The sequence below is a fragment of the Pituophis catenifer genome, unplaced genomic scaffold (assembly GCF_029215685.1).
Source record: "Pituophis catenifer annectens isolate HBS135680 unplaced genomic scaffold, rPitCat1.0.hap2 SCAF_11, whole genome shotgun sequence".
Classification (NCBI taxonomy): Eukaryota; Metazoa; Chordata; class Lepidosauria; order Squamata; family Colubridae; genus Pituophis; species Pituophis catenifer.
The window spans coordinates 24,204,930-24,223,499 of NW_027256891.1; the positions used below are offsets into that span (position 1 = coordinate 24,204,930).

At 41.7% G+C, this 18,570-nt stretch overlaps 1 protein-coding gene across 2 annotated transcripts in view; it reads left to right on the forward strand.

Annotated features, from left to right (window-relative positions):
• SEPTIN6 (septin 6) overlaps nt 1-18,570 on the forward strand; it is a 45,042-nt gene that overhangs the window by 7,808 nt on the left and 18,664 nt on the right. For both annotated transcript variants that reach the window (XM_070951685.1, XM_070951686.1), the window contains exons 2-4: nt 7,098-7,212; nt 15,676-15,871; nt 18,080-18,266. In XM_070951685.1, the coding sequence (XP_070807786.1) occupies nt 7,098-7,212; nt 15,676-15,871; nt 18,080-18,266 (498 nt within the window). The remainder of the gene's footprint in view (nt 1-7,097; nt 7,213-15,675; nt 15,872-18,079; nt 18,267-18,570) is intronic.

An 18,570-nucleotide genomic window follows, 5' to 3' on the forward strand; every position in this document is an offset into this window, starting at 1 on the left:
CAGCTCCCAGAATTCCCCATGGAAATTGAAGTCCACATATCTTAACCTTGCCAAGGTTGAAAAATACTGTTGTAAAAAAAGGGGGATTCTTTCTCAATTTCCCTACGCACCAGTTTTATGTTGAAGCAACATTAAGCACACTTAAATTGGGAATGTGCATCAAAGGGCAGCAGAAATGGCGGTGCTGATGAAACTTTCCCATGGTACGAAATGCACTCCTTTCCTTGATGCCCAAGGAAATGTTTTTTCATGCCGGCTGGGGAATTCTGGGAGTTGAAGGCCTCCCGTCTTAAAGTCCCCAAGGGTGAGAATTGAGAAATACTGATCTGTTGCCAAGACATGTATCCCTCAAGCTATATCAGTGATCTGATTCGTTCTCTAAGCAAAATTAGCAAAATAAAGTCCGTTTTCCGGCAGAACTGGGAAAGCCTGCCCCGAGTATCTTAGCCATGCTAGCTGACTCCTGAGGATCAAATTCTGATCCTCAACTATCCAATGCTTTTTCTTGGTTATAAAGCAGTTTTCTTTGGTTTTTCTCATTTTCTTTATTCCACAAAGTGCATGCCTAGAAAAGCAAAGGTCATATTTTTCCCCTCCCTTTCCCCATCTCTAATTTGATGTACCTTGGGTTATGACCAAGGTTCCCACCATCGAAACTACAAGTTCTTTTTATTTTTTGGAAAACCGAAGATTTGTACAAAGGAGCCGAGGAGGGGAAGCATTTTTTTACTTTTGTAGCCACGCTGCCAAATTAAAAAAAAAAAAACGTATTCATGGAAGAATTTATTATGATCCGCTTCTTTTTTCTCTCTAAGGTAATTTTTATTGAAAAAAAAGTTAACAAGGTGAAAGGAAGACAACGATAAGGAAGAGCAGTGAGTAAGAAATAGAAACAGAAATAGAATCGTTGTGACAATGGTGATGAATGTATTTGTAAATTCATAAAACTACATCATAATTCTCTTTCCACAAGTTACATTTTCTAATCATCAGCCCCAAATGATCCACTCATAAGTTCTTTTTCTTCTTTTTCTTTTTTTTTCCCCAGCAAAAAGTCGATAAGGAGTTTCCACTCCGGTCACCAATAAATGTAACAGAGATCATTGTAATTGATCCTTCTCTAAACAAACTAGATAGATCTGCTAGTTCTGTCATCATCTTCATCAAATCCTAATGCTATAGTATTTTTCAAACTTGTGGAGTTGAAGAGGTGTGGTCTTTAATTCCCTGGCTGGGGAATCGAAGGCCACACCTCTTAATCTTGCTGCCATAGATAATAAAATATGCAACATTGCAAAACATGCCATAAAAACAATAACAGAGAATAAAAATGCAGTACCTAAAAATTAAAAAATAACCCAGCAAAATTAACCAGCCTATTAAAAAGATCCAAGAATAGGTCGAGATTTCAACAATATACTGGGGTAAACAAGAAGGAGAATTTGATTTAATATGTTTTGCAAAAAAGATGACAGTAACCCTTTCCCAAATTGAAAGAAAGGTTTCTGGCATATCTCGCCATCTCCCATGTTTTATACATCAATTCTCCCATAGCAACCATCTCATCATAGACTTAGTGATGGATTAATTTTTTCCGATATTGCGCAATAGCCAACGTTGCAGCAGCCATCATAAATTGAACAGTTATGTTTTCAATTCTTTGTGTTGTCTCACTAAATAATGACATATAAATATATCCTGGGTCCATAACTAAATTTTATGATATCCTTGGAAACTGTCTGGGGCAAAGCACATGTTCTAGTGAATGATGGCTCTTTTCCAGGCTGAAGCCTGCTGAGGAATATTGCCAAAGCAGAAGGTGACTCAGTTATGGCTTTAAATTATGGAAACAAAATCAGATTCTCCTTGCGATGGCTGGACCTTTGCTGTGTCTTAGAATCAAAAAGTTGGAAAGGATCTTGGAGGTCTTCTAGTTCAACCTCCCTGCCCAAGGCAAGGAGTCCTTATTGCGATCCAGAGAAATGGATGTCCTATCTTTTCTTGAAGGCCTCCAGCAATGGAGCACTCACAACTTCTGGAGGCAAGCTATTCTGCTGATTAATTCTTCTCCATTTGTCCTTCCTTCTCAGTTGGATCTCTCTTTATAAGGAGCTTCCACTCTTTACTTCTTGTCCCACCCTCAGGTGATTTGGAGAATCAACTCCAGACCCATCTTCATTCTCCCTGGATTTAGCTAACTGGGCCTTACCAGATTGACTCTCAAGAGAATAACAGATTTGGAAGGGACCTTGGAGGTCTTCTAAGCCAACCTCCCTGCTCAAGCAGGAGATCCTATATCATTCCGGACAAATGCTTGTCCAATCTCTTCTTGAAAACCTCTCGTGATTGGGCACCCACAACTTCTGAAGGCAAGCTGTTCCACTGGTTAATTCTTCTCACCGTCTAAAAAAAAATTCTTCCTTCCTTCTCGATTGGATCTCTCTTTTAAGGAGCTTCCACTCTTGACTTCTTGTCCTGCCTCTCAGGTGATTTGGAGAACTTGCTTGTGGTCTACTTGGATTCTGGAAGACCACGCTAGTCCAACAGTAGTTGAAATGGTCAAACTGCTCCTGACCATTCCAGCTACTCCTTTCTGTTGCAATTATTAATGTCTATATTGCTCTTGAATAGAATAGAATAGAATAGAATAGAATAGAATAGAATAGAATAGAATAGAATAGAATAGAATAGAATAGAATAGAATAGAATAGAATTCTTTATTGGCCAAGTGTGATTGGACACACAAGAAATTTGTCTTTGGTGCATATGCTCTTGGGGTACATAAAAAGACAAGATACATTCGTCAAGAATCATAAAGTACGATACTTAATGATAGTCATAGGGAACAAATAAGCAATCAAATCATACTAGGAAACGATCAATATAAATCGTAAGGATACCAGCAACAAAGTTACAGTCATACAGTCATAAGTGGGAGGAGATGGGTGATAGGAACGATGAGAAGACTAATAATAATAGTAATGCAGACTTAGTGAATAGTGTTAAGAGAATTATTTGTTTAGCAGAGTGATGGCGTTCGGGAAAAAACTGTCCTTGTTGTTCTGGTGTGCAGTGCTCTATAGCATCAGTTGAAACAATTTATGTCCAGGATGCGAGGGGTTTGTAAATATTTTCACAGCCCTTTTTTTGACTCGTGCAGTATACAGGTCCTCAGTGGAAGGCAGGTTGGTAGCCATGGTTTTTACTCTTTCTATGAACCTCCGTTCTTTCTTGCAAGGGCCTCAAAGAGTTTGGGTGAGTGATTTTTCTATATTCGCTGATGGTTAGATTTTACTGCAAGCGCTAACTGTATTTTTGAAGGGAGGCAGCCACCACACACAAACAGGAAACCTCACTCAGAGGAAGTGAGTTTCATGCCTGCTCTACTCAAAACGAATCCCTGCAGGTTTTCAGCAGCTTCCTATACCAAAGGCAACCATCCCTCACACCTGCCCCTCGCCAGATGTGTGGGTGTTAACATCCTCCCAACCCCAGATTTCCTAGTCTACTACACAGATACAGTGGAGGTTGCAAAACCAACTTGTTTGTGAGGTTCCAGGCTTTGGAGACGGTTGAGATACAGGATCCCCTTACTTAGAAGTTACTCAGAGGTGAAGCATTCACTGCAAAAAAAAAAAAAAACGTTTTTCTGGTGCACCGCTTATTTGCTTTCTCGAGCTTCAAGGGGTGATTTTTGAATCTGCTGTGTTTCTGTGTGTGGACAAAAAACCAGTTTATTTGGCGGTGCTCTGAAGATTGAAAAATGCAGAGAGGTGCTAATTACCTCAGCAGGAACCTTTGTAATTGGACTGCTATAATTGGATATATTTTTCCAGTAACTGCACCTTACAGCAAGCTTCCTGGCTAGCAGGGAAAACCATACCAGCTTTTTCTTTCTCTCTCTCCCCCCCCCCCCATCAGTTACTTCTACAGCTCTTTTTTTGCCTTTTTTTTTAATTTTAAAAACAAACTTTATTAAACTTAAAAAGGTAAAATACAGTATATACAGAAAACATTTATATTAATCCAAACATCATTACTTACTCACAGCAAAAGATAGAAAAACAAAACAAAACAAAATTAAAAAGAAAAAGAAGAAAAGAAGAGAGAAGAAAAAAAAAGAAAGAAAAGGGAAAAACGAAAAACAAAATATAGAAAGTGACTTTGTCACTTTATCACATCCTTTATCTTGTTGAAGGTGCCTGTTTGTTAATTTTGTTGTCTTAGCTAATTTTACATTTACTCTCCTTTCTTTTGATTTATCCAATCGTACCATCTATTCCACGCCGTGTAGTATTTTGAGTCTACCTTATCTTTTAACTCAAATGTTAATTTATCCATTTCAGCACAATTGTAAATTTTTGGGATTATTAGGTGATCTGTTGGCAATTGATCCGTTTTCCAATATTGAGCTAATGCCAATCTAGCTGCCGTAATTATATGTAATATTAAATATTTTATTTCTTTCCTATAGTTTTCTTTGATCATACCTAATAGAAAAATTTCTGGTTTAAACTCTATTTTCTCTGCTGTTATTTCTGTTAGCCATGTTTTTATGTAGAAGTAACCCATCAGTTACTTCTACAGCTCTTTTTTTGTATTGTTGTTGTTTTGTTTTGATTTTCCCTGCAGAATTGAATGATGAACTTTTGGCAGACAGAAAGGGAAGGAATTTAGGGTTGGGCGTTGGGAGAGCCAATACTCTAAAGCCATGTTTCCCAACCTGGGTGACTGGAAGATGGGTGGACTTCAATTTCCAGAATTCTCCAGCCAGCTTGGCTGGGGGATTCTGGGAGTTGAAGTCGAACCATTTTAAAAAACATGCCAAGTTTGAAAAACAATGCTGATTCATTCTGAATTTCCTGTGCATCAGTTTTAACGTTGCAGCAACCTGCGCAGTTCAATTGTGAATCTCTTTCGTAGGGCAGTGGAAATCGCGGCGGGCTGATAGAACTTTTCCATGGCAAGACGCGCATCCCTTTCCTTGATGCTTGAGGCAATGTTTTGTTTCGTAGCCGCCTCACTGTATCTGTGATTGATGAATGCAAAAAGAGCAAAATAAGGGAATGAAACAGTTATCCTTGCTAACAAATGGCTTAGCTCGTTCACATTTCTGATCAGGTCCTTTCACAGAAGGACTTTAGCCTGGCTCGATCCTAACTCCCAACAGTGACCCATAAAATGGCAAACTCCTTTTGCATCCTGCTGCCCAGTTTGATGGGCTGAAACCTGATGGTTGGATGGATTTTTATAAGGATAGGTAAAGGTAAAGGTTCTCCTTGCACATACTTGCTAGTCGTTCCCGACTCTAGGGAGCAGTGCTCATCTCCGGTTCAAAGCCGAAGAGCCAGCGCTGTCCGAAGACATCTCCGTGGTCATGTGGCCGGCATGACTGAATGCCAAAGGCGCATGGAATGCTATTACCTCCCCACCAAAAGTGGTCCCTATTTTTTCTACTTGCATTTTTTACGCGCTTTCGAACTGCTAGGTTGGCAGAAGCTGGGACAAGGAACGGGAGCTCACCCCGTTACGCGGCACTGGGAATTCGAACCACTGAACTGCCGACTTTTCATTCAACAAGCTCATTGTCTTAGCCACTGACCCACCGCGTCACTCTTTTTAAGGATAGAAATTGTTGAAAGATGTGCTTTATGGTGTAAAAAAACTTCAAGATATCCACGACAGCACGATGAAAGCATGGCTTTTGAGGTGTGAAAAAGGCGATGCACATAAAAACCAGGCATTGCTTTGATTGCATCGTTTATTTATTTATTTATTTATTTATTTATTTATTTATTTATTTATTTATTTATTTTTCATATTTGTATACCGCCCTACTCCCGAAGGACTCAGGGCGGTGAACAGCCATAATAAATACAAATACATATAGAAGTTAAAAACTATTAAGAAACAGATTAAGTAATTAATTAAGTTTATGACCATGCCCTGTGGACACTCCTGCTATGCTGAAGATCAGTGTCTCCATAAGAGTTCCTGTTCTTGGGAATTTTCTCCCCTCCAGCTTCTAGGAGGAAGTTAGGTTTTGGAGCCTACTGACATTGGCCAAATGAGCATAGAATAGAATATAGAATAGAATAGAATTTTTTATTGGCCAAGTGTGATTGGACACACAAGGAATTTGTCTTGGTGCATACGCTCTTGGTGTACATAAAAAGAAAAGATACGTTCATCAAGAATCATAAGGTACAACACTTAATGATAGTCATGGGGAAAAAATAAGCAATCAGGAACAATATCAATATAAATCGTAAGGATACCAGCAACAAAGTTACAGTCATACAGTCATAAGTGGGAGGAGATGGGTGATAGGAACAATGAGAAGATTAATAGTAATGCAGACTTAGTAACTAGTTCGACAGTGTTGAGGGAATTATTTGTTTAGCAGAGTGATGGCATTCGGGAAAAAACTGTCCTTGTGTCTAGTTGTTCTGGTGTGCAGTGCTCTATAGTGTAGTTTTGAGGGTAGGAGTTGAAACAATTTATGTCCAGGATGCGAGGGGTCTGTAAATATTTTCACAGCCCTCTTTTTGACTCGTGCAGTAGACAGGTCCTCCATGGAAGGCAGGTTGGTAGCAATTGTCTTTTCTGCAGTTCTAATTCTCCTCTGAAGTCTGTGTCTGTCTTGTTGGGTTGCAGAACCAAACCAGACAGTTATAGAGGTGCAGATGACAGACTCAATCATTCCTCTGTAGAACTGGATCAGCAGCTCCTTGGGCAGTTTCTTACATGGCAAGAAAGTTATCAGAAGTTGCTCCAGGTCAGTTAGTTGTTAAATTGAGGTGATGCTATTGCTCTTGTGGTGTTTGTCTCAACTCTGGTTCCTACTTTTGCCCCAAGGCAATTTTTCCCACAGCTTTTCTCCTCTGTTCTTCTGTCAGAACATAAAATAATTCTTGCAGGGACACGTCCAGCCTGTACGTGTAATTCAGGAAGAGCAAAAGAGCCCAGCAATATGTTCTTGGAAGGAGACGACGTCTACTCCAAACCCCAAAATTCAGACTGTATCTAAAAGTCTATCCCAAAGGTTGAGCCTTTGAGACTTAATATTAACATGCATCTTTTTGTGACCGTCTTAGGGCGAAGGTTGCCGGACCGTTCCTCTTTCGGGCCATGTCGGATTCGATAGCTTGCCTGACCAGCTGGTTAACAAATCAGTTAACCATGGTTTCTGTTTCAACATCCTCTGTGTGGGTGAGTAATACTTTCGTTTTATTCTCTTCACTCTTCCGCCCAGCCTTCTCTGGGCCCGCCATTTCCATTTTGGGGAAATTCCATGCTAAATGTAAATTCCTCTGCAGCTCCCTGTAGATAAACAGGGCTGAGACAATGCTCCTTTGATCTACCTCGGACATGGGTTTGATGTTGGCTTCTGATCCTGTTTTACAAGATTGTTAAAATTCACTGCATGGAGTGGACGGGAGAAGGAACAGGGTTTCATAGAGTTGGTCAAAGAGAGAAGAAACTACAAAGAGGCAGAGATTGATTGTGTCTAGCTCTGATGGCAACTTCTATTATTCCTTTGTTTCAGGGGTGGAATCTACTTACCTTCCCTACTGGTTCGGAAGCAAACCCTTCTGTGCATGTGCAGAGAGTAAAAAACAGTTTACTTCCTGGTTAAAACCAGGAAGTAATGACGACCGGGCGGGTGGGTGGAGCTTCACGCAGCAGTCGCTACCAGTTCTCTGAATCACCCACTGCCATCGCTACCGGTTTGGCCGAACTGGTCCGAACCGGTAGCATTTCTTCTGCCCCACTGATGTCTGACTCTGAAGGCAGCTGACAACTGTCAGACAGCCTTGGCCTCATCTCTGCCTCTGACGCAGAGCCCTTGTCAGAACCTTCCCCAGACTCCAGGACTGGACCATGTTCCTCCCTAACCTCCTCACTGTCCGAATCTGCTGCCAGATCTGCTGGCCGCTGGTGGGCCACAACACCATGGACCATAGCACATCCCCCCTGTTCACCATGGTCTCCCAGACTTTGCCCAAATTCATGTTCATTGCGCCAATGTCCATTTTTCTAGTAGGGTTCATATTAAGCAAAGAGCTAAAGAATTGTGAGGTCCTTGGTGCTCTCTGAGCTTGGTTACTTTCTCGCAGACGTTTCACCACCCAATTAGGTAACACCATCAGTGCTAGAAGGGAGTAAGGGATTCCTCTCTGTTTATATTCTTGTAGTTTACCCTGTCACTGTTGATGGGAATGATCTTGGTGGTCCCTTAATTAGGGTATTGTTTCCTGTTTGACTGAGTTGGTAGTTCCTTGATTTGAGGAAGATGAACAATTAAATAAGTTATGCCACGGGTGTACCCTGTTTCCCCCAAAATAAGACATCCCCTGATAATAAGTCCAATCGGGCTTTTGAGCGCATGGCAATAAGGCCAAGCTCTTATTTCAGGGTTCAAGAAAATATGACAGGGTCTTATTTTCAGGAAAACATGGTAACACAACTTTAATTGGGGTGAAGACACTAAACTAAACTTCCCATTAAAGAAATTGTGAATTCTGCCTGGGTTCCTTCTATAAAGTTGATGTAAATGATGAATTGTCTTTCTATTGCTTGAGTTATTCACATAGACATTTTATTCATTTCCGTGTTGGGTAGTGTCTTGCCAATCTTGTGTAGGATATTTTGAAAGAGGACAAACGGTGTTGGCAACTCTCTTTCAGTTATGACCTCTGGTGCCCTGATGGTGCATTAATTTTGCTGTAGATTGAGAGTTATGCCCCTGCAGGAAATTTAATACAAAAAAAAACCTCTGTCCGTGTGGATAGTGCTATATTAAGAACAAAGAGAACTCGTCACAGCATTCAAAACATTAACTTGGTCTTATGAATCATCTATTTATAAGACTCTCCACCCAAACCTCCGCACTTTTAATATTCGTGCTTTACATTTATTGAGTATTTGGGCATTCCAACCACTTGGCATTTATGATTGTTATAATAAAACAGCAGGCCTGATATGGAGGGTAGAGCTACCTATTTCAGGTGAAAGATTAAGGTTGAAGATAGATGAGCTGAGCAGCAGAGATGATGAGAGACAACACAATATGTTGTTGGAAACAGCACTAAAGGAACCCAGTTTTCAATTTCCATTTCACCACGAAGCTGATGAATGAAGAGCAGGCAGAGCTGGGGACGGAGTTAAGCATGTCATCAGCTTAGAATCGTTACGTTCCCACAAACAGTTCAAGTCCAATCCAACTTGAATTCCATTAACCCTTATCTGGCACCAATTTACTGTCGAATTTTAGTTGCCAATAAAGGAGAATATTTGTAGCGTAGGGTTAAAAAGAAAAGAGGGCTCCTTGATGCTCTCTGATCTTGGTTGTTTTCTTGCAAACATTTCATGACCTGTCTAGGTAACATCATCAGTGCTAGAAGAATGTGGGGTGTGTGTGGAGAAGGAGGAGGAGGACTGTGTGGTCCTTGATATTCTCTGAGCTTGGTTGTTGTTTTTTTTTGAAGACTTTCATTACCCAAATTAGGTAACATCATCAGAGCACTGATAATGTTACTCAGTTGGTTAATGAAAACGTCTCCAAGAAAACAATCAAGCTCAGAACTTTAGTTGACTAGATTTCTTGAATAAATCTTCTGTGCTGCAGTCTAACGGATAGTCCCGACTCTTTGTGCCTGACAGTAAGATAGTTTCCACACCAGTAACTTACAAAATCGTCACAGCCACCTTCAGCCTTTGTTGACATGACCTAGTAAAGACTGTCTACATGCATTGAAATTTTGACACAAGAAAGGACTGCATGATGCTCGAAGATGCTGGAGGTCACCGGTGGGGGTGGGGGTGGAGGGAATGACTTAGGACCCACGTTCCTTTTGCCCTTGTTGAGGGAAAAACCCTTTTAAATTGTTCGGGTGGAAGATGAAGTATAAAGAAAGAATGAAATAAAGGTTCTCAGCAGATGAAAAAAAAAATCAGCGAATGAACAAATGGAAGTAAAGTCAATAAATCTGTAGAAATCAAATAGAGAAATAGGCTGTATATATTTAATTTAAGATCTTTTTTGTTTTAATACGTTTCTAATGTTTTAACTGTTTTTAATATTTTTAGAACTGGGAGCCCCTCTGAGTGTCATTGATCGACAGGGGTGGCAATAGAAATTGAATGAATGAATGAATGAATGAATGAATGAATGAATGAATGAATGGAAATGGAAAGAACAAATAAACAAATAAATAAAGGAGATAAACAATTAATTGATTTGAGTGAGATTTATCCCAGGGACAACTTCTCTCTCTCTCCCTCTCCCTCTCCCTCTCTCCCACCCTCTCCCACCCTCTCCCTCCCTCTCCCTCCCTCCCTCTCCCTCCCTCTCCTCTCCCACTCTCGCTCTTTCAGCTGCTTTCTCATTTCTTCCCCAGAAAAAAAAAACCCAGATTTTTTGCAAACTAACTGCTTTTATTTCAAAGAAAAGGAAATAGTGACATCAGTTCTCGATGTATTTTGCAATCCAATTTGGCTGCTTTGGGTATTTGAGTGGAGTTCGTAATGTTCCAGAGACAGGAATTCTTGCCACCCGTTTGTTTATTTATTTATTTATTTATTTATTATAAATAAACAATTTTTATGTCTATTAAAAAAAAACCTTATTTCTTATCTCCTGTATTTCTACGGCCTCCCTTAAACAACCAAAAGCAACTTTTAAAAATTTGATTCTGGCAAAAGTTTGCTCAGCTTTGGTCAGCTGTGTAGGATGACAGATTTATCCTGGTTGACCTGTCTGTCAGGAAGCTTCCATCCCAGGATGAACTTACACCGAAGCGGAGGTCTGTCTCCGCTGTTTTGGTTCCAGGAAACTTTTCAATTTGGAAGTGATGATTATGGCTGTTTCCTCAGGCGACTTAATGTTTTCTGCGTCTTCCCCAATGCCTAATTTCTGGATCGGGTTGCAGGAAATCCGTAGCTCATTAAAGAGCCATTCCCTTTTCCTGGCCATAAACCCAGATATAACATGTCTTGATGAGAGCATACATATATATATTATTCCACCCAACTCTTCCTCTTGGTTCAGTCCATGAATTGTATGCTTTTTACTGCAGCACCTCTTAAGTGTTGCAGCGCAAAATATTGATGTTATATTTTCCAGAGCCTTAAAAAAAATATGCACACTCCTGAATCATTTTTTTCTTTTTCTTTTTTTAAAAAAAGGCTGTTTTAGGTGTCCCTTAAACGACATCACTCTAGCACAGTTGCATAGCTTTTGGAGAGAAAGAAGAAAATAAAGAATAAAAATAACGATTTATAGTCTATATTTTTCCCCTCCATGAAGAATAGAATAGAATAGAATTTTTTATTGGCCAAGTGCAATTGGACACACGAGGCATTTGTCTTGGTGCATATTTTTTTTTCTCCTATCGTGGAGATAGAAAACTAAAACTGGAAGAATTTTTTTTTTCCCCTTAAGAGAAAAAAAAAACTCAGAATATTCTGTGGGAAAGTAACTCTGGATCGGCTGATGGGTTTCCGTAAAAAGCAACAAAGAAATTCTAATTTGGGATCGGCGGTGACGCCTCGTGTAAAATGCACTACTTTGTAAGGGGGTTGATGCAGATTTGAATGTCAACAAAATCTCTGGTGTTTTGGTTCTTTTGATGCAAGGAGATTTTGCAAGGAAAAAAAAAATTCTCCTTGGAAAGGAAGCAAAAAACCTGTTTATTTTATCAACTGATTGTCTCGACTTGTCCAATATAGTCATCTGTTCAGCATCTGAGATAGAAATCTTTGCCAACCCATGCTAGCAGACACCCCAAGATAGCCTGTTTCAGAGGATAAATCGGTAACAGAACAAACAACTGGACGGTTTACGGGAATCAAACTTTCTGGGAAGGCTTAGAATAAGGACAGGATTGGACAGAGGAACTGTTGACATTTCTCGGGCAAAATATAGGTTGTCTAGAACTAGAGCCACGATGGCGAACCTATGGCACGCGTGCCACAGGTGGCACGTGGAGCCGTATCGATGGGCACATGAACTCAGCTCCGCCAGCTGATTTTCGGACCTTCTGGGCCCACCAGAAGTTAGGAAACACTCAGTTCCCAGCCTCCGGAGGGCCTCCGGGGCAGGGGAGGCCTGTTTTTCACTCTCCCCAGATTCCAGAGCCTTTTGAGGAACCTGGGGAGGGCAAAAACTGCCTTCCCCACCCCTCCACCCCATCCCAGAGGCCCTCCAGAGGCTGGAAATGGCCTGTTTCCCAACTGGGGAGAGCAAAAAACGGGCCTACCGGGCCCACCTTGCCATCGTGTGCCAAAGGCGGGGGGACCGCTGTGGGGGGGGTCACTCACGGGGGGCGGCAGGCATAGAATTATGGGTGTGGGCACGTGCATGTGCGACCCCCCCCCCCGCACTCCCTCTGCGTTTGGCCCGCGATGGCAAAAAGGTTAGCCATCACTGAACCAGAGTTGCCGATAAAAAAGAATGTTTGTAGCTCTGAGTTGATCTTTGAGGTTGGTGCTCTCTGGTGGTTTTCTTGCAGACGTTTCATAACCCAAGTAGGTAACACCATCAGTCCTAGAAGGGAATGGGGTTAAGGAGTGGGGGGGAGAAGGAGGAGGATTGTGTAGTCCTTGGTGCTGTTTGAGCTTGGTTGGGGGGTTTTTTTGGCAAACATTTCGTGACCCAACTAGGTAACATCATCAGTGCTAGAAGTGAGGGAGGAGGAGGAGCAGGATCCTTAGTGCTGTCAATTTTTGATGATTTTCTTGCAGACGTTCCATGACCCAGCTCAGTAACATCATCAGTTCTAGAACCTCACTTCCTTCTAGCTTCCATCTGTTCCCTACTTTGGTAATGAAGTTCAGTTCAGAACTGAAGAAGCTTCTTGGATGGGAAGCCAAACATTTTCAAAAAGAAAAAAGAAAAAAACCCCAAGAAAATCCAGTTGCCTTTTGGAAAAAGGACAACCACGTTCTGGATGATTGAGCACCTCCCCAGACATTTTTCGGAAATTCTTCCGAAAAGCTACGGATTATCCAGATGGAGGATTATCATTTTTTTTATTATTATTATATACCTGCACTCTGCCTCCTCCTGTGTTGCCTTGGCGTTTTTGCTTTTATCAATTAGATGTTTATGAGTGCCACTTTATTTCTCTATAGCCAGGTTAAAAAAAAAATCATTTTTAGAACCTGCTGGATGGAAGGATGGCTTTTAACTGCTGAATCGCTAATGACGGCAATCATATGGTGTAATGTTTAATCTAATAGGGTTTTGCAAAAGGCTTCGAGCTCACACAGGGGCTGAGAGAGGCGATGGTGTCTTAAAAACCAAATACGAAAAATTGCATTTTCTTTGGTTAAATTCAAACTCATTAACTGCATCCCTGAGGCCGGATACAAACAAGATATTGAATAAAAGAAGCATTGCATCTTTCTCTCTCTATTTGTATACCGTGTTTCCCCGAAAATAAGACCCTGTCTTATATTTTTTTGAACCCTGAAATAAGCGCTTGGCCTTATTTTCAGGGAGGTCTTATTATTTTGGGGCGCGTGGAGCAAGACAGGACTCCTCTTGCCATCTTACCTGATTTCCAGCTCTGTCTCCCTAACCCTAACCAGAGGAAATGGCAGGGACCAGTTGTGCATGCATTTAAAGATTTTCGGGGAGGTCTTATTTTTGGGGGAGGTCTTTTTTTCAGGGAAACACGGTATGTGCATAAGAGAAAAACAGCAAGTGTAATGAATCTAAAAATAATGAATAACATCGTTACTAAAAAAACCAAAATCCAAATAAATTCCCGGGCGGGAATGCTTCTATCGCAATTTTAAAACTCCTTTTCCAAAATCCATACATCGGTGTTTCCTTTTCTGCCCTTCCTTCCTTTTTGCTCTGATTTGAGGTGTGTATGTGTGTGTGTGTGGTTTTGTGTCTGTGTGTGTGTCTCCATGCTTGGAAATACCACTTCTATTTTGAATAGCTTAGGTCTCCTACTTTCCCCCACGTCTTGAGGGCAAATTTTGCCGTGTTCTGTGATGCAGAAAATGGATGTCAGTGAATTATTATCCTAACATTAAAAAAAAAAAAAAGAGTAGTGTGTGGGGGGGAACCAGGGGTGGGCTTCAAAATTTTTAACAAGGGGTTCTCTGCCTGGTTGCTGGGTGGGCGTGGCCATGGTGGGCATGGCCTAGTCGGGCTCCTGCACCACGGTGGGGAGGGGGGGCATTTTTGACCTCCCCAGGCTCTGGAGGCTTTTCTTGAGCCTCCGGGAGGGCGAAAAACAGCCTCCCCAGGCTCCGGAGGCCCTCTGGAGGCCAGAAATGAACTTCCGGTAGGCCCGTTTTTTGCCCTCCCGGAGGCTCCATCGCACCCTGCACTTACCTGCATCCAAAACGGGCCCCGTGGGGACTTCTGGGAGGGGCGGGGCCAGCCAGGAGTGGGATTTGGGGGTTCTCCAAACTGCACAGAATCTTGGCTAGAGGTTCTCCCGAACCCCCAGCGGCCCACCCCTGGGGGAAACCCACAACGTGCTACTATACTTTATTTCGTTTGAGCTTCAAACTACACAAAAGGGTTGGATTCTAAAAATTAGGGAGTAGGAAGAAGGTAACCATTTATTTTTCAAACAGAAGTGGATTTAAATTTTTTAAGAATCCTCACATTATCCTTCACTCCGTTTGCGGTTTTGGATATTATTAAGACATAGATAGAAGAAAATATTTGTAGCTCAGGGTTGAACTGTTAGTCCTTAATCAATGGAACGACTTCCCTCCAGAAGTTGTGGGTTCTCCAACACTGGAGATTTTTAAGAAGGGATTGGACAACCATTTGTCTGAAATGGTGCAGGGTTTCCTGCTTGAATAGAAGGTTGGACTAGAAGACCTCCAGGGTCCCTTCCAACTCTGTTATTCTATTATTCTCTGGTTGTTTTCTTGCAGACATTTCATTACCAAAATAAGTAACATCATCAGTGTTAAGAGGATCACATTATTATTATTATTATTTAATCTTTAGTGAGATTCACAGCCTTTGAGGCTGGTTAATAGCTCAGCAGCTCGAGTCCTAACCAAGGACCTAGGAATTGTTAAGGTATTGTCGGAGGATGTTATTATTATTATTATTATTATTATTATTATTATTATTATTATTATTTAATCTTTAGTGAGATTCACAGCCTTTGAGGCTGGTTAATAGCTCAGCAGCTCGAGTCCTAACCAAGGACCTAGGAATTGTTAAGGTATTGTCGGAGGATGTTATTATTATTATTATTATTATTATTATTATTATTATTTAATCTTTAGTGAGATTCACAGCCTTTGAGGCTGGTTAATAGCTCAGCAGCTCGAGTCCTAACCAAGGACCTAGGCACTGTTAAGGTATCATCGGAGGATGTAAGCTGTTCCGAGTAAGGTGGTTTTTTGTAGAGTCAAAATATTATTATTATTATTATTATTATTATTATTATTATTATTATTATTATTTGTTTATTGGGGTGGAAACTCCTCAGAATTCCTTCCTTAAAACCGATCAATAAGTTCTCATCACATATTTAGCCAATGTAAATATCGGAAAGGAAAAACAATTCCCATCCGCTCTTGGTTCACTCTGCGTTTGCTTTTATTTCTTAGATGTCGTCGTACGTTTTAGAGTCCTTTTTAAATAAAATCTCTATGTGTGTGTGTTTTTTTCACCTCCCAAAGGAGAAACAGGTCTCGGGAAGTCGACGTTGATGGATACGCTCTTCAACACCAAGTTTGAAGGAGACCCAGCTTCTCACTCCCAGCCGGGAGTTCAGCTGAAATCCAGTTCCTACGACTTGCAGGAAAGCAACGTTCATCTGAAGCTGACTATTGTCAGCACGGTGGGCTTTGGCGATCAGATTAACAAAGAGGACAGGTAAGTAGGACTTGTCCTTGGTGAAATAGAAATCAGGAGTGATTTTCTGGCTAGATTCATCTTGATGGGAGTGACGTATGTCTAGTCTAACCCTAACCCTAACCCTAACCCTAACCCTAACCCTAACCCTAACCCTAACCCTAACCCTAACCCTAACCCTAACCCTAACCCTAACCCTAACCCTAACCCTAGGGAGCGAGCCTTCTCTGTGGGTGCACCTACCTGTCAACTTGCAAAGCTTTCAAGTTGCCATGAGCAGGAGGGAGGGAGAACTGATAGAGCTGATTGATTTCCCTAACTGAAGTGCATTCCATACATTCTTCCTGACCGCAATCAGAAGGAGGGTGTTGGATTTCACAGCCAGCCAAAGTGGTTTAATTGGAGAATGTGATTTATGACATGGCCAGGGAGGAGGGGAGAGACAGGGTCATAGGGGGAACGTAAATCTACGTGGGATTAGTTCTAACTGCATCCGAATATTGCCGAAATGGTGCTCCTAATAAATGACTGTATTTCTTTTGAAGTTCGGCTCATGGCTCATGAATTAATTAGGGCATCGTTTGGAAACTTCACACTACCCTCTGGAATCAGCTCCCCTTGGAGCTCCGGGTAGCCCCCGACCTTCGCTTCTTCCGCCGTGACCTTAAAACATGGCTGTTTCGCCAAGCTGGCCTGGACTGAATGGCGTTTTAATGGGAATGTTAGTTTTTATTGTTGAATTTTAATTGGACTTCTTGTTGTTTATTGCTGTGAGCCGCCCTGAGTCCTTGTGGAGAAAGGGCGGCATATAAGTCCAATAATAAATAAATAAATAAAATAAATAAAATAAATAAACCTAACCCTAACCCTATCACTTCTCGGCCTTTTGGCTAAGATCAAGTGTAGTATGTCTAGTAGTCTAATGAAGAAAAGGACTAAGGGTAGCATGATAGCAGTCTTCCAATATTTGTGGAGCTGCCACAAAGAGGAAAGAGTCGAACTATTCTCCAAAGCACCTGAGGGCAGGAGAAGAAGCAATGGGTGGAAACTCATCAAGGAGAGAAGCAACCTAGAACTAAGGAGAAATTTCCTGACAGAACAATTAATCTATGGAACAACTTGCCTTCAGAAGTTGTAGGTGCTCCATCACTGGAGGTTTCTAAGAAGAAACTATTACTATTTGCTCCATAATAGTAACTGTGAGAGGGATCTTGGAGTCCTAGTGGACAACCATTTAAATGTGAGTCAGCAGTGTGCAGCAGCAGCTGCCAAAAAAGCCAACACAGTTCTAGGCTGCATAAACAGAGGAATAGAATCAAGATCACGTGTAGTGTTAATACCACTTTGTAAGGCCTTGGTAAGGCCACACTTGGAATCCTGCATCCAGTTTTGGTCACCACGATGTAAAAAAAGATGTGGAGACTCTAAAAAGAGTGCAGAGAAGAGCAACAAAGATGATTGGGGACTGGAGGCTAAAATATATGAAGAACGGTTGCAGGAACTGGGTATGTCTACTCTAATGAAAATAAGGTCTAGGGGAGACATGAGAGCAGTCTTCCAATATCTCAGGGGCTGCCACAAAGAAGATGGAACCAAGCTATTCTCCAAAGCACCTGAGGGCAGGACAAGAAGCAACAGGTGGAAACTAATCAAGGAGAGAAGCAACTTAGAACTAAGGAGGAATATCCTGATAGTTAGAACAATTAATTAGTGGAACAACTTGCCTCCAGAAGTTGTGGATACTCCAACACTGGAAGTTTTGAAGAAGAAATTGGACAGCCATTTGTCTGAAACGGTAGAGGATTTCCTGCCTGAGCAGGGGGTTGAACTAGAAGACCTCCAAGGTCTCATCCAGCTCTGTTATTTCATTATATTGTTGAGAGCCAAATCTGTTAGTGCCTTGTTGGCTAAATCCAGACAGGACCCTTCGATCAGTTCAGATGAACCGCTGAACAGGAAAGGGAGTGGACCTGTAGTGTGTTTCACTTACCTTCACTACCGGTTTGGAACTGTGAGCACGCACAGAACCTTCTGCACATGTGCAGAGTGTCCGTGATGATGTCTGGGTGGGTGGGCGGAGCCTCCTGCCACCGCCGCTACTGGTTTGCCCAAACCAGGGCGAACTGTTAGAAACCCACCACTGGAGTGAAGCTTTTCTTCTATGTAGGAAGCACCGAAAAAAGAATTAACATGTTTTCTGTCTTCCCATATATATATATTTTTATGAAGCTATAAACCCATTGTGGAATTCATCGATACCCAATTTGAAGCCTACCTTCAAGAGGAGTTGAAAATTAAGCGGGTGCTGCATAATTACCACGATTCCAGGGTCCACGCTTGCTTGTACTTCATCGCTCCCACGGGACATTCTTTGAAATCCTTGGACTTGGTCACCATGAAGAAACTGGACAGTAAGGTAGGACGTGCAGGGTCAGCCGATGAGAAGGTCTTGTCCATGATCTTGGTTCATGTGACCCGCAAGGTCCACTTCTGTGGTGCCTCCTATACTTTGATAAGTGGGATATAATTCATTTGGGGATTATTGTCAACTCGCAAAGTGTCCCTGGCCTGCTCTCAATTTGCCATAGGCAAGGGGGATGGGAAAATGGCGAAGCAGCACAGCAGCCAAAAACTAAAGCACATTCCAGACATCTTTCTCTCAAGGCTGTCTCCCAGGGTTACCCACAGCAGCCGGAGAGGAGTGATCTCTACAACCTGTG